The sequence below is a fragment of the Schistocerca gregaria genome, chromosome 3 (genome assembly GCF_023897955.1).
Source record: "Schistocerca gregaria isolate iqSchGreg1 chromosome 3, iqSchGreg1.2, whole genome shotgun sequence".
NCBI lineage: Eukaryota > Metazoa > Arthropoda > Insecta > Orthoptera > Acrididae > Schistocerca > Schistocerca gregaria.
Genome location: NC_064922.1, coordinates 507,366,278 through 507,382,732, shown reverse-complemented (window position 1 = coordinate 507,382,732; position 16,455 = coordinate 507,366,278). Strand labels below are relative to the sequence as shown.

The 16,455-nt window shown below is 38.0% G+C and overlaps 1 protein-coding gene across 2 annotated transcripts in view; it reads right to left on the bottom strand.

Moving 5' to 3' along the window:
* LOC126354220 (acyl-protein thioesterase 1) overlaps window positions 1–16,455 on the bottom strand; it is a 117,217-nt gene that overhangs the window by 80,038 nt on the left and 20,724 nt on the right. For both annotated transcript variants that reach the window (XM_050003701.1, XM_050003702.1), the window contains exon 2: window positions 16,285–16,316. In XM_050003701.1, coding sequence (XP_049859658.1) covers window positions 16,285–16,316 — 32 coding nt within the window. The remainder of the gene's footprint in view (window positions 1–16,284; window positions 16,317–16,455) is intronic.

Genomic DNA, 16,455 nt, shown 5'->3' with positions numbered 1-16,455 from the left:
AAGGGGGAGAAGGTAAGAGAAGAAAGAGGAAAAGTGCTTTCAATATTAGTGACCAGCCTGACAAGGGAACTCTTTAAGGGATGAATACAATAGGATTCACATATTCATAAATGTAACATTTACTGGGTAGGCTGAAGCATCATTCTAAAGTTGACCTTAGACAGCACACTGGGCGACTCTGGGAAACACTGTTCCAGCTGGGTAAAACTTTGTAAATGACATACTGCTGCACGGTTCACCCCTCACAAAAATTCATCAAGTCTCAATTACCGTGATGATATACCCAAAAAAATACAGCATCATTTATGAACGAATTTTGCACTCTCGGTATATTTCAGAAAACTTGAAAAAATCTTATTAGTGTCTGCATGTAGCCTTTCTGCAGTGCAGTTTACTGCTGCAATGTCCACGCTTTCTAAACAATAACCAAAACAGATTGACGCAAACTCAACCTTTGGTTTGGCTTATCAACAAACGAGTATTGTTGCTTGACTGAAGCTATGAATACACATCTTGTGGTTGACATTCTGATACAGTCAATAAAGTGGTTGGGCAACAGTGCCTGGCAATAATCGAAATGAGCGCAACCATCATGTGGATCATAAATTATTCATTCATTCTCTAGATTTCTGTGTTGCACAGAATAGAAAGTGTATTCTGTGAGTGATAAACTAAAAATTATGGACTGTGTGAAGACTGGTGAAACTAAAGCATTTATTATGCGAGTGTGGTGTACCTGAAGGAACAATCATGGGATGGGTGAAAGAAGTAAATAAACTTAGAAGTTTTGTAAATGCAGTTGAAAGTGATGTGAAAATGGCAGAAAAAGGATCAAAAATAGAAAAAAAGACAGTCAACATGATGAATGCCTTATCTTTAAAAAAGATAAGTGAATTTGTGCCAATTTCTGTGGCAATTATTAAAGCCCAAGCTGAAAAATTTCACTTTGATTTACATGAAAAAAAATATTTTATAGCCTTCAACAGATGGTTTTCAAGATGGGAATGTTATAATTGAATTCGCCAAATGATTGTTAAAGAACAAGCAAGGTCATGTGGCAGTGAATCTGCTTTACAGGTTCCTGAAGTTCTACACGAAGTAATGGAAGATGAAAATTTAATTGGTCATGAAGTGTGCAATTGTGATGAAATGGTACTTTATTATTGATTGCTTCTAAACAGGTCTCACGAGACACAAATCAAGAAACAAGACGGGTTTAAAAATGAAGAAAGACAGAATAACCCTCTTTTTTTGCTACAAATAAATCGGGCAACCATAAGCTGAAACCTCTTTATATAAGTAAAAGACCAAGATGCTTCAATCACGTAAACCTATCATCATTAAAAGTCACATATAGGAATTCAAAGAATGCTTGGACGACGTGTGACATTTTCACCCATTGGTTTCAAGAAAAGTGTGTTCCATCAGTTAGAAAGCACTACAGTCACACAAACTGAGAAAAGAAACTCAACAATTACTTGACCACTATCCAGCTCATCCACCTGCTAATTTTTTGCAATCAAAAGACAGAAAAATAAAAACTGTTTCTATCGCACAGCATGATGACATTAATTCAGCTGCTGGACATGGCAGCATTTAAGACTCATTATTGCTGTGAAGTAAATTCAAATGAGGAAATGGAAATGTTCTTGAAATCTGTAAATCTGAACAGATTTCAGAATCATAGATGACACGGACAATATTGATGCCTTTTGAAATACGAGTAGTGAAGCAGTTGAGAATAAGGATGACAAAGCTGAAGAAGAAAATCTAGTTGATGTGCCCAGTACACATGTTATATTGGATAGTATAAATAAAGTTATTACGTGGATGGAGTGACAAAGTGAACCAAACCAAATTCAGTAGTCACATCCAATGAGTTTAAAGCAATACACACTGAAGAAACTGCATGAAATGACTCGACACACAAAGCTAACTGACTTCTTTAAAGCAGAAGAATAATGATGTACTGTAGCTTTCAGCCACTGTTGCAAATTAACATACCATATTTCATAGTGTACTTTTTATACAATATTGAAACTCTCGTTATTGTTTGGTTGACGTTTGAGTGAAGTTTGTGTGACTGCTGTACCCCATTTGGTGAGTTTCTGAAATGTTTTACTTCTAATGTTCTTAAAATTAACTACAGTTAGTACAGTACGTATAACATTGCATTAAATGTTCTTCCTAACTTTCCATGCTAACTCTCAATATGCTGCAGGAACGCTGTAACCCAAGGGTAAAGCATGTTCCCTGGCAACCACGTTATATTGGGCTTCTACTGTATCACTGAAATATTAAGGGGTATTTTTGAATAAACTGGGAGCAATTGGTGATTATACTTGTATGTTTAAGAGAAAAAACAATTTTTTTGTGCAAACTGTATGCTATTCCTAAGAGTATTTGAATAGTGGTGCAAGAAGAAATACAAAATTATTGACAACGGTATAATAAAACATAGCCTGAGTGCATACAGAAAACTGAACAGGGTGTTCATTTACTATTAAGACACTCAAACTTCAAATAAACATAGTTAAAGAGTAATATATTAAAAACAAAGATTCCAAGACTTACCAAGCAGACTTGTGTCTGTGTATGTGGGGATGGATATGTGTGTGTGTGTGTGTGTGTGTGTGTGTGTTTGTGTGTTTTGTTCTTGTGCCTGTCTGCCGGCGTTTTCCCGCTTGGTAAGTCTTGGAATCTTTGTTTTTAATATATTTTTCCCATGTGGAAGTTTCTTTCTATTTTATTTAGTTAAAGAGTAAGAGATATAAAGCTGTGTAGCTCTGTTAGTATAGAATAATTACTATAAAGTTGGAACAGGCAAAGCTATTAGTTTGATAGACCTGACAGCTGGGTACTAGGCCATGTATGGCATTCTTGTTCGATGGTTAAGACTTACCAGTTTAGGGTGCTTCCTTAAGGTTTAAATATATCTGTAGCAGTTTCCAGATGGGCCATAGACGAAACTTTGGGTAACGACTTAATACAGGAACTAATAATGTGTGTGGATGATCTATTGGTTTCTAAAACCTGGTAAGAACATTGCACCCTGCTTATTACAACATTAAAAAGATGGGAAGAGTGGCACAACAATAAAACTACGTAAATTGCATTTTAGGACAGAAGAATTAAAGTTTTTAGGGCATATTGCAGAAGTGAAAGGGATACATCCTGATTTGGAATAAATTCAGGCAATAAAAGTCTGCCCAGCTGCAAACGTTGTAAGACAATTACATACATTTCCAGGATTAGCCGGCTTCTATAGGCATTTTGTAAAAGGTCAATCTACAAACAGTTAATGAATCTTCAATCTTTTTGAAGCAACTGTGCATATGATGTGGGATGAAGGCACAATGGAAGAATTTAATAATATTAAGCCAGCTTTACTGCAAGCTAAAATTTTGATTCCTCCTACAATGCCTCAATCCTTTAAGCTGGCTAGGGATGCATCAGAACATTGGCTTGGGCAGGAACTGTTTCAAGGAGAATGGGATCCCAAGGAGGGAGAATGTAATGCAGTCGCTTTTGCCGGTAGACATCTTAACAAACATGAATTAAATTATATAGCTAAAAAAAAAAAAAAAAAAAAAAAAAAAAAAAAAAAAAAAAAGGGGGGGGGGGGGGCAATTACAGAGTATATTAGTGAAATGTTCACAAAACCTAGTGCCAGATGCACTTTATGCACTTTCACAACCAGTGGTAATGAATACAGGAGGTGAAACAGAAGATCCTTCTGTTATATTTAGAATATCTTTTTTCATCCATAATTTAGGTGAATGAGGTAAGAATGTTGGCTAGAAAAATACAAAATGAATTGTAAACTGGTGAATATTCTGAGAAAGTAACAGAAGAACTTACAGAAGCTACCTCGGCACGAGAAAATAAGAAGAAATGGTTCTCTAAAGGGGTTACACTATTTTGGAGGCAGCATGAAAAGTCATCACTGGAAGTTCTGTATACTTACAATAGTAGTAGAGGATCTAATTTGGCTTATTCACAGGGGATATGGACAGTTTGGTATGTGGAAGTGCAATCAATGCTAGTAATTTGGGGTGGGCAAATGCCCAGTGGGTAGGACATTTACAAATTAGTATATGCCTGGGAATTTGCCCAACACAGTTTTAAATTCCTAAAATCTGGTCATTTACATAAAAAGTACTTTTTAAAGTTCTTGCTGCTAGAATATATTATTTATCAATTAAAATAAGTGATGTGTGCAGTACTCCTGATATTAAAAAGTTATTAACTCTTCAATCTCGATATCTCTCTGCTGCTGCGCACTCTCTCTCTCTCTCTCTCACACTCACACACACACACACACACACACACACACACACAAAACAAACAAACATTGAACAGCTATGTAGTGATAAGCCAGTATAAAAGAAGTATTGTCCTTAGTTCACTGCTTTGTAATATAACACATTTTATAATTTGTGTCAAATCTCTGAATATTACTGAAGAATGATTATTGATAGCAAAATCATTACTGAATGTGTTAAACAGATGGCATGTGTTTGTTGATGATAAATGTTTTCTTAAATGCTAAACTGTTTTCAGTGTGCGGAGAGGCAATGCTTTAGTGTCAGATGTAACAACATTTGAGACAGACTAGTTTTCTATTCTGCTCCTTTCTTTATCGACTTTCGTATGACTTCACTGCTGTTAAGATAAAATGAGAACATTAACATAAAAAGGATTTAATAAAAAAAAATTAAAATTTAAAAAATAAAAAAAAAATAAAAAAACGACACCCACCTTGCAGCTAATCTTCTAGATCCAGCAGTACAATACAGTACCCTGAATGTAAGGAGATGTATGATGCAGTAAGTTTTGTTTGTGGTACAACAAAGAATACTGGACTAAATGTTATTCAAGTGAGAGGGAACTTTGCTTATTCTAGGGACAAACAAGGAATTTGGTCCAGACAATTTGTGTGGGAAGGAGTGGATCCCCACTCTCAGGAAGATAAAAATAATCATATAAATCTTTTTTTTAGTGTGCACTATCCCAGGGAGTGACCTCATAAAACACACAAAAAGTTGTGTTTAAAGTCGAATTTATTTCCCCTAATAACTCTCCCCTAACTCTCAAGCAGGTATTTGGTTATGCAACCACTAAAGAAGTAGTGCTGCTAAACACCTTTTCTAATACAAAATATCAGCTTTAGATTTTTATAAGAACCACTTCTCAGTTAATATTTAAAATGTGTAAATTCCTGGGCATATAAATATCAATGCCTAGGCATTTATGAATTGTGGGCATTTGCCCAGGCATTTATTCTGGGCATCTGCCCCAATTTATAAATGCCCAGTCATTTTATACCACTATTCAACACATGAAAAAGTTTTATTGTTTTTAAAATCCGAGGAGAGAAATAAAATGTGTGTTAAGAAGTGTTCTTTGTCAGAAGGTTAAAGAAAATAATAGCCAAATAAATTATTCTTTGTATCCAGTAATCATTAACACATTACATGACATAGGTGGTGTTTCTTATATTTTAGTCTTGACAGAATGTCTGTCAAAATATGTAAACCTATATCCCAATTAAATTATCAAATAAAAATACTGCAATCAATATCCCAAGAAACTGTTTTGCAAACCAAATCGCTTACTCACTGACAATGTGACACAGTTTATAAGTAATACTTTCTAAGAGTTTTTAGCATGGGAAGGTGGGAAAATATACTTATTCCAAACTATCACCCACAATATAGCCCATCTGCAAGAATAATGAAACGTAGGAAGATTATGTCATATGTATTTTTCTATGAAATACATGATTTGGGTGCAGATGATCTCAGAGATTCCAGCTATCTTTAATGAGTTACCTAATTAGTCAACTGGACTTTCCCCAGTAGAAGTGTGTAACAAAAATTTAATACGAGAAAAGTTGTGAGAGCTTTTCCTGGGCAGAAATAAAGGAGGTAACAAATAGTGACTTACAACGAAAGGTAGAGAGAGAGAGAGAGAGAGAGAGAGAGAGAGAGAGAGAGAGAGAGAGAGAGAGAGAGAGAGAGAGAGAGAGAGAGAGAGAAAATGCAATGTTGGGTGCAAGAACATAATTTTAAAGCAAGTGCACCAAATTTTAAGCTGGATGGCGTGGTGATAGTGAAAGCTTTTCATCCCAGTTTACCATCAAAGGAAGAAACAGGGAAGTTTTTCCACCATTATGAAGTTCTATTAAAAATTTTAGGAACTCCACATCCAAAGGACGTTTTCCTAATAGACCCTTCGAATGGTAAAGAAAAGTCTGTTATTCTTACATTACATTCTCCACTCCTGAAATTATCCCAGATTCAACCTATGATAACCTACTGCACCACACCCTCCACACAACAGTTTCTGCCCCTCATCCCATCAAACTTCTCCCATCTCATATTCCCTCATCCTCTTTACGTGCCACCCTCTACCAATGCACCTATCCATCCTTTACCCTTCCCTGCTCTCCCCCCGCCCCCCCCCTTCTCCACCATCCTGACTGTGCCTAAGTGTCTCTAGTCCTTGCACGCCCTGCCAAACAGTGCTTGCTGTATAATACAGACATGATCAAAGATTTGTGTCCCAAGAAACGTGCCTGAAATAAATTCACATTCCGTGTGAATTTAGCAGACGGACACTCACTAGGTATTGAGTTGTCTACTACATTCCTTCAGTTTTAGATTTCTGTATAGCAGTTTCTTAACCTTTTCCCTAACATTTTAAAAATTATTTACTTCCAAGTAGCCTATATTTTATAAGCAATATAATAGGATAACTAATGCGTACACAGTGTGAATTAAATGTAACAAAAGACAGATATCTGTACTTGGCAAACAACAGAACTTATCAAACATAGGTCTGCAGAAGGGCTGCAAAACTTAGGCGAGTTGTTCTTCTACATAGTACAGGTTGTTAGCTACGTCACTTTTGACATGGGAACTAAGAGGATATACCCTTAGCTAAAAAGAGTAAATCTGACGGGCTAACATCCAGATACGATTGATGAAACATAGAATAGGAGGGCCTTCAGATTTTCAGTATTATATAGGTAAGTCACGATTGTTTACAGAGTAGTACAATGAAAACAGCGAAGAAGAAAGATTATAAACCAGGTATGAATATAGTAGGAGTATGTTAACTCGATATATGTATAGAAGACCAAGGTAGAGCTATGCAAGACATTGATGGGATATTGTACTTTCATATGTATATATGTATTATGTATGTATGTATGTATGTATGTATGGTGCACTGGAAAGTATAGGTGCACTTAGAGGGAAAGGATGACCTATAAATGGGAAAAAAAGAAAAACTTAAATAGGGACACTATCATTGTGGAGAGTTAAATAATGATGTAGAGAGAATATTTCTGCAGAAAGAGATGTATGTTGACGGTTACTACATAAGTCAGTACTGTTATTGTCGAGGTTCCTCCAAAATGGCAAAGTAGATGAATTTACCTAAATTTATTGCTTTGTTCCATATGGTACCGTAAAGATGGAATAATAGTGAGGCAAGTGTGAGTTTTGTATAATATTCTTCAGGATTGGAAATAGATAACTGAATGTAGAATGATTAACAACAAAGAGTTGTTAATTGCTTGAAACATGACTTCTCTGATTCAGTAGCTGTATCATAAATTATGAAAGTACGTGATCGGGGAATCAGCCTCATAACAATGGATGATGTTCTTCCTGGAACTGACACGTGTCAATATCCCATTATAGTTTTGTAGAGTTTCATATACTCTTCCTAGGGGAAGTGTGAATCTAGTTTGCTACACTTTTGTATTAGAAGTATTTCTTTTTTTTTAGTTGCAGATAGTAAGTGACATGGTTAGGTTTACAGGTACAGCACACATCCAGCGATTTCCAAGTTTCCTCAGAGACTTGTCAAAACATTTTTGAATAAAAGTCTTCCATTTTCAAACGGTGTCCTTTTGAATAAAATGCTAATCCTTGAACTTTTGATGGCTATCTCCACCATTGTCGTCAAGAGTAATAAGACACTGCTGACTACTAGGGCTGTCTCAGTGTTCAGTTTATATAGGTATGATTACAGCATCAGGCATCAATTAGAGGGGGCCGAAACGACGTGTGCGCATTAGGCACACAGCACACTGCAATTCCAGGACCAGGCACAAGAGGCCTGTGCCACATCTAGATATAAAAAGAAATAGAAGTCAGATGCTTAGAACCTGTAGGGAGGTGGGAGTGGCAGTTTCAAACTTGGCATTGGTGCCTCATGTTACTTGATGTCAGAGGTCCATTGGCAGACTGGAGCTGCTGTGAGCTGTGCAACTCGCCTTCCACACATGCGTCATTTTGGCACTCTCCAACTGATGCCAGATGCTGCAATCATAACTAAATAATTGGAATACCATGCCAGTACCAGCAGTCATCGAAAGCTTGAGAGTTTTATTAAAAATGAAGTAGCTTGGAAACTGAGAAGATTTTATTCAGATTTCCAAAAGCGTAATGAGTTTGGCTACTAAATCTGGAGTTCTTGAAAAAATAATTAGTTAAATGAAATGTGGGCGACTGGACTACATGTCATAGTAACAGATAGTCCACTAGTATAAAGAGAGATTGTAAAATTGTTTAATGATCCATTCTGATAAAAAAAAAATTGTTATCTGAGTAGATTAGATTAGATTAATACTTGTTCCATAGATCATGAATACGACACTTCGTAATGATGTGGAACGTGTCAGGTTAATAAAAGATGTCTGTACAAGAAATTACATTACACAAAATATTGCATGACACTAATGATTAAGTTTTTTTTTTTTAACTTAGTTTATATCTAAAAATTCAGCCAATGAGTAGAAGGAGTTGTCATCTAGAAATTCTTTTAATTTATTTTTAAATGTTAGTTGGCTATCTGTCAGGCTTTTGATGCTGTTTGGTAGGTGCCCAAAGACTTTTGTGGCAGCATAATTTACCCCTTTCTGTGCCAAAGTCAGATTTAACCCTGCATAGTGAAGATCATCTTTCTCCTGGTGTTATAGGTATGCACACTGCTATTACTTTTGAATTAGGTTGGATTATTATCAACAAATTTCATAAGGGAATATATATACTGTGAGGATCCCTAGATCCTTAAATAGATGTCTGCAAGATGACCGTGGGTGGGCTCCACCAATTATTCTGATTACACGTTTTTGTGCAATGAATACTTTTCTACTCAACGATGAATTACCCCAGAATATGATGCCATACGAAAGCAGTGAATGAAAGTAGGCATAGTAAGCTAATTTACTGAGATTCTTATCACCAAAATTTGCAATAACCCTAATAGCATACGTAGCCAAACTCAGACGTTTCAGCAGACCATCAATGTGTTGCTTCCAGTTTAACCTCTCATCAATGGACACACCTAAAAATTTTGAAAATTCTACCTTAGCTACAGACTTCTGTTCAAATTCTATATTTATTACTGGAATTGTGCCATTTACTGTACGGAACTGTATATACTGTGTTTTATCAAAATTTAAAGAGAGTCCGTTTGCTGAGAACCACTTAATAATTTTGTGAAAAACATCATTTACAATTACATCACTTAGTTCTTGGTTTTTGGATGTTATTACTATACTTGTATCATCAGCAAAAAGAACTAACTTTGCATCTTCATCAATTTGGAATGGTAAGTCATTGATGTATATCAAGAACAGTAAAGGACCTAAGACCGAACCCTGTGGGACCCCGTGCTTGATAGCACCCCAGTTTGAGGAATCAGCTGTTGTTTTAACATTACGCGAACCACTTATTTCAACTTTCTGCATTCTTCCAGTTAAGTATGAATTAAACCATTTGTGCACTGCCCCACTCAAACCATAATGATTTAGCTTATCTAAAAGAATTCCATGATTTACACAATCAAAGGCCTTTGAGAGATCACAAAAAATACCAATGGGTGATGTCCGGTTATTCAGAGCATTTAATATTTGATCAGTGAAAGCATATATAGCATTTTCTGTTGAAAAGCCTTTCTGAAAACCAAACTGACATTTTGTTAGTACTTTATTTTTACAAATATGGGAGGCTACTCTTGAATACATTACTTTCTCAAAAATTTTTGATAGAGCTGTCAGAAGAGAGATTGGGCGATAGTTGTTGACATCCGACGTATCCCCCTTTTTATGCAATGGTTTTACAATGGCATATTTCAGTCTATCAGGGAAAACACCCTGCTCCAAAGAGCTATTACATACGTGGCTGAGAATCCTACTTATCTGTGGGGAACAAGCTTTAAGTACTTTGCTGGAAATGCCATCAATTCCGTAAGAGCTTTTACTTTTCAGTGAGTTTATTATTTTACTGATTTCAGAGGGAGAGGTTGGTGGAATTACAGTTGTTTCAAACTGCGCAGGTATGGCCTCTTCTAATAATAGCCTTGCCTCTTCTAGTGAAGATCTAGATCCTATTTTCTCCACAACATTTAAAAAATGATTATTCAAAATATTTTCAATTTCTGATTGTTTGTTAGTGCACTTGTCATTCAGTTTTATTGCACTAAAGTCTTCCTGTGCTCTTGGTTGCCCTGTTTCCCTTTCAATAATATTCCAAATTGCTTTAATTTTATTATCAGAGTTACTGATCTCCGACATGATACACATGCTTCTGGACTTTTTAATAACTTTTCTTAGTACCGCACAATAGTTTTTATAATATTGAACAATTTCGGGGTCAGTACTCCCTCTTGCTGTTAGATACAGTTCTCTTTTACGGTTGCAAGATATTCTTATTCCTTTAGTTAGCCAAGGTTTTTTATATGTTTTCTTGGAATTATGTTTAACTATTTTCTTGGGAAAACAATTTTCAAATACCCTTAAAAATGTATTGTGAAATAAGTTATATTTCAAGTTTGCATCGGGTTCCTTATACACTTCATCCCAGTCTAGCTGCTGTAGGCTTTCCCTAAAGTTTGCAATATTTATATTGTTAATTGAACGCACTGCTTTGAAAGTCTGATTTATTATACTGCATGGAGCTATGTCATGTACTGTAACAAGCTGTGCACTATGATCTGAAAGACCATTCTCAACAGGATAAGCATTTATGTCCTTAAACTTATCTTGGTCTATAAAAAAGTTATCTATCAATGTACTGCTGTTCTTTGTTATCCGAGTAGGAAAATCAATGACAGAGCTCAAATTGAAAGAACTGAGTAATACTAAAAGGTCATTCTTCCTATTACACTCTTTCAGGGAATCAACATTGAAATCCCCACAAATGATAATTTGCTTCCCCCTGTCTGACAGATAGCACAAAAAAACATCCAAGTTTTCTAGAAATAGCTGGAAATTCCCTGAGGGGGACCTATACACTGTTACAATTATGAAAGTGCCATCATTTAGTTTAAGTTCAGTGGCACATGCTTCAATATGTTGCTCTACACAAAATTTTTTAGTTTCTAAATTTTTTGCACTGTGGAAGCTTTTGACATATATGGCAACTCCTCCTCTCATCATATTATCTCTACTTACATGTGCAGCTAATTTGTACCCATTGATGCTAACCTTTTGCATATCAGTGACAATGTGATGCTCAGACAGGCATAGAATATCTATTACATTCTTGGTTTCTATATGTTCTAAACAAAGCAGAAGCTCATCAATTTTATTCTTCAATCCCCCAATATTTTGATGAAATATACTAACAGTATTTTTCACTTTACTTTTGTGAGTATCTTGAACTTTTTTAACATCTTTAGTACTTGCCTGGCTGAGTTTCCCACTGGACACTGATCTTACACTAAAAAAGAGTTTCCACCATGAGATGTAGTTCCTCCCCCCTTTAAATTTCCTGCTATCAGCCCAGCCAGTTTACCCTTCCCTTTCCTGTTGAGGTGTAGGCCATGTCTAGTATAGTCCCACCTACAGAGTGAATCAACAGGAACCACACCAATGTGTGACCCTGCACCAGATCCAAGTAGCCGTTCCAACTCCAAATTAACTCTCCTGACAGAAGAGGTGAAATGAGGTCGGTCGTGGCGCTCCAGAACTGACACAAACCCAACACTGGTATGATTTGATGCCGATGCAATCTTTGCCAGGTCACACTTTATGCTATACCCCGGATCTCTGTCAATACTGTTGCCCGGCCCACCCACAATAACCACGGTGTCTTCCTTAGTAAAACCTTTACATAGTAAACCTAAATCCTCTGTAACCTGCCCAAGTTCAGCACTAGGTTTGAAAAAACTTGTGACCTGGTAATCCAACCCTAATTCATCCTGCAGAAGTTGGCCCACACCCCTAGCATGCGAACTACCTAGCAACAAGACTTTCTTTCTCTTTGCAGACTTCCCTACATTCTTAATCAATTTGCTGCTGAAAGCTTGTTGAGCCCTGTCTACATCTACTTCTGTATTCATATTAAAAAAAATAATCGCCCGATACTGGCGTGAAGAGAAAGGAATGCTAGGACAAATACATACCTATGATTAATTGTTTATACGAGGGTGGTTTGAAAAGTTCTCGGAATCACCATGAGAGGCCAGCGCAAGTGCAACGAGTTGTTCACATGATATTCACTGGACTGTTGCCTGTAAACATGTGCCATATCAGTGCTCTTGGAAGAGAGCTGTGGAAGTGACGTGGCTCTGCTGTTGTTCCCGTGTAGTGATATGCAAAGATGCTAGGGGGAGGGGGGGAATCGAGGTTCGAGCAGTGATTAAGTATTTCGTCAAGAAAGGTATGAAAGCAAAGGACATTCATGCTGATTTCCAGAATACACTGGGGGACTCTCTCTGCTCCTTCATATTCAGCTGGTGCCAAATGGACAAATGAATTTAAATTTGGTCTGGAGAGCTTAGTTGATGATCCATGCAGTGGTCGGCCAAGATGTGTCACTACTCCAGAAATCATTGGGAAAGTGCACAAAATGGTCATGGAGGAATGCTGGTTGAAAGTGTGTAAAACTGCTCACACTTTGCAGATGTCATCTGAAAGGGTATATCACATTTTAACTGAAGAATTAGAAAGGAAAAAAATTATCTGCAAGATGGGTGCCATGACTCTTGAAGCTGGATCAAAAACATGTGCCGCCACTATGGCAAAATTACATTGTTGCCACACCTGTCTTATTCACCTGATATGGCTCCGTCAGACTTCCATCTCTTCTCAAAACTGGAAATTTTTCTTTGTGGACGAAGATTCACTTCAAATGAAGAATTGATAGCCAGAGTTGACAACTATTTTGCTGGCCTGGAGGAAACTAATTTCGAGATGGGATCAAGGAACTGGAACACCGTTGGACCAAGTGCATTAATCTACAAGGAGGCTACACTGAAAAATTAAAAAAAAAGTTTCACTGAAGTAAGTACTTTTTTCTATTCCATTCTGAGAACATTTTAAACCCCTCTTGTAATTCATTGTGGGGCATTCCGTATGCCATAAACATGAATAAGTATGTTCACTACAAAAGAGATGCAATTACAGCTGTGATTTCTTGGCAGAAATCAGTGATGTGTGTATGTTATTAATATCACATATTGTGAATTTGAGTAAAATCTGACTTGTGTAAAAATTTTGTGCAGCAATTATTATTATTTTTTTAAATCTATTTACTTAGTTTTTTGTGATTTGTGGCTACAGAAGGGTAAGAATTATCATATGTACCTAAGTGTAGTGAACATTTAATGCTTGGTGACAAGTTATTATCTTTTAAATGCAAATATGCTTAAGCCCCCCCCCCCCCTACCCCTTCCCCAATTCCTCATCCACAAGGGCAATTTCATTTGGGATCTGTGGAATGCATATTAACATATCTGTTCTCATTCTGTAAATATTTATTGTGTAATCTTGTTTTCTGACTTGTCTCCTCAAGTGTGGATCGGTGGGGATGAAAAGTGCATCCAATGTAATCATGCACTGAGTACACACAATCTGTTGATACTTTTAGTTAACAAGGTCGAAACCAGTTTTGAACTATGGAGGTTCAGTATTTATTTGAATTTCACAATAATGACACAATCATTCACCTCAGAGGAGGAATCTGTAAACATACTACTTGTTGCACAAGCATTAACCGAATTGACAACAGGTGATCCCTATCATAAACAGTTTATTTAAGTAATTGTTTAATTGTATATTAAAAACAAAGATTCCAAGACTCACCAAGCGGGAAAGCACCGGCAGACAGGCACAATGAACAAAACACACACACACACACACACACACAAACACACACACACACACACACACAGAATTACTAGCTTTCGCAACCAATGGTTGCTTCTTCAGGAAAGAGGGAAGGAGAGGGAAAGACGAAAGGATGTGGGTTTTAAGGGAGAGGGTAAGGAGTCATTCCAATCCCGGGAGCGGAAAGACTTCCCTTAGGGGGAAAAAGGACAAATGTACACTCGCACACACACACATATCCATGTAAATAAACCAATGTGCTCTTTCAAGCTGGTGACTAATATTTTGTCTGTCTAGCTTATTCTGTTTTCTCTTTTCACTTAAATATGGTGATGTTGATATCAATATTTGTAGGGTCTAGCTACAATTTGCATTAAAGTAATTCTCAACTAACTTTAGCAGTTGGTGAAAAATGACATGTACACTCCTGGAAATTGAAATAAGAACACCGTGAATTCATTGTCCCAGGAAGGGGAAACTTTATTGACACATTCCTGGGGTCAGATACATCACATGATCACACTGACAGAACCATAGGCACATAGACACAGGCAACAGAGCATGCACAATGTCGGCACTAGTACAGTGTATATCGACCTTTCGCAGCAATGCAGGCTGCTATTCTCCCATGGAGACGATCGTAGAGATGCTGGAACGGCTTGCCATGCCATTTCCACCTGGCGCCTCAGTTGGACCAGCGTTCGTGCTGGACGTGCAGACCGCGTGGGACAACGCTTCATCCAGTCCCAAACATGCTCAATGGGGGACAGATCCGGAGATCTTGCTGGCCAGGGTAGTTGACTTACACCTTCTAGAGCACGTTGGGTGGCACGGGATACATGCGGACGTGCATTGTCCTGTTGGAACAGCAAGTTCCCTTGCCGGTCTAGGAATGGTAGAACGATGGGTTCGATGACGGTTTGGATGTACCGTGCACTATTCAGTGTCCCCTCGACGATCACCAGAGGTGAACGGCCAGTGTAGGAGACCGCTCCCCACACCATGATGCCTGGTGTTGGCCCTGTGTGCCTCGGTCGTATGCAGTCCTGATTGTGGCACTCACCTGCACGGCGCCAAACATGCATACGACCATCATTAGCACCAAGGCAGAAGCGACTCTCATCGCTGAAGACGGCCTAACGGTGTGCGGGACCGTAGCCCAGCTTCATAGAGACGGTTGCGAATGGTCCTCGCCGATACCCCAGGAGCAACAGTGTCCCTAATTTGCTGGGAAGTGGCGGTGCGGTCCCCTACGGCACTGCGTAGGATCCTACGGTCTTGGCGTGCATCCGTGCGTCGCTGCGGTCCGGTCCCAGGTCGACGGGCACGTGCACCTTCCGCCGACCACTGGTGACAACATCGATGTACTGTGGAGACCTCACGCCCCACGTGTTGAGCAATTCGGCGGTACGTCCACCCGGCCTCCCGCATGCCCACTATACGCCCTCGCTCAAAGTCCGTCAACTGCACATACGGTTCACGTCCACGCTGTCACGGCATGCTACCAGTGTTAAAGACTGCGATGGAGCTCCGTATGCCACGGCAAACTGGCTGACACTGACAGCGGCGGTGCACAAATGCTGCGCAGCTAGCGCCATTCGACGACCAACACCGCAGTTCCTGGTGTGTCCGCTGTGATCATTGCTTGTACAGCCCTCTCGCAGTGTCCGGAGCAAGTATGGTGGGTCTGACACACCGGTGTCAATGTGTTCTTTTTTCCATTTCCAGGAGTGTATTAATAAGAATAATTGTGAACGCATTTCTTTGGTGATGTTATTTAACGGTGCCTCTTTTGAGTTACAGATAAAATTTTGACAGAACGATATTAATATGGCAACTGTGGACGACAAGGTTTCAAAGAAACAATAAGTTAACATCTACCACTGGGAAACAAATGTGAATATACAAAACTGTCTTCTCTTAATTACGAGACTTCAATGTGTATTATTTATAGACGTGATTCACACTGTGAAACAAAATTTAATGCTATTCAGACAGGAGCCAAGGCTACACAAGACATGAGCATTACAGAAATATACTGCTTCATGATGGGTTGAAAACAGGTAAATATCTAAAATTCATATTAAAATCTGACAAAGATGTTTTAATCTTAGCTGTAAAGTTGACAAAAACAATTTCAGTTTAGTACTCACCCTGTATCACCAAGGCCATGTAGGAAAATAACCTAAAACAGAGTAAAGAGAATATAATATATTTACTCTTACAGGAAAATAAGTCTGCAAATTATGGCCTGAAGGTCTGAAAGGCATGCCTGATTTTCCAAATGAAAATATTTCAATATTGGAGGAATAAAAATAAAAAGG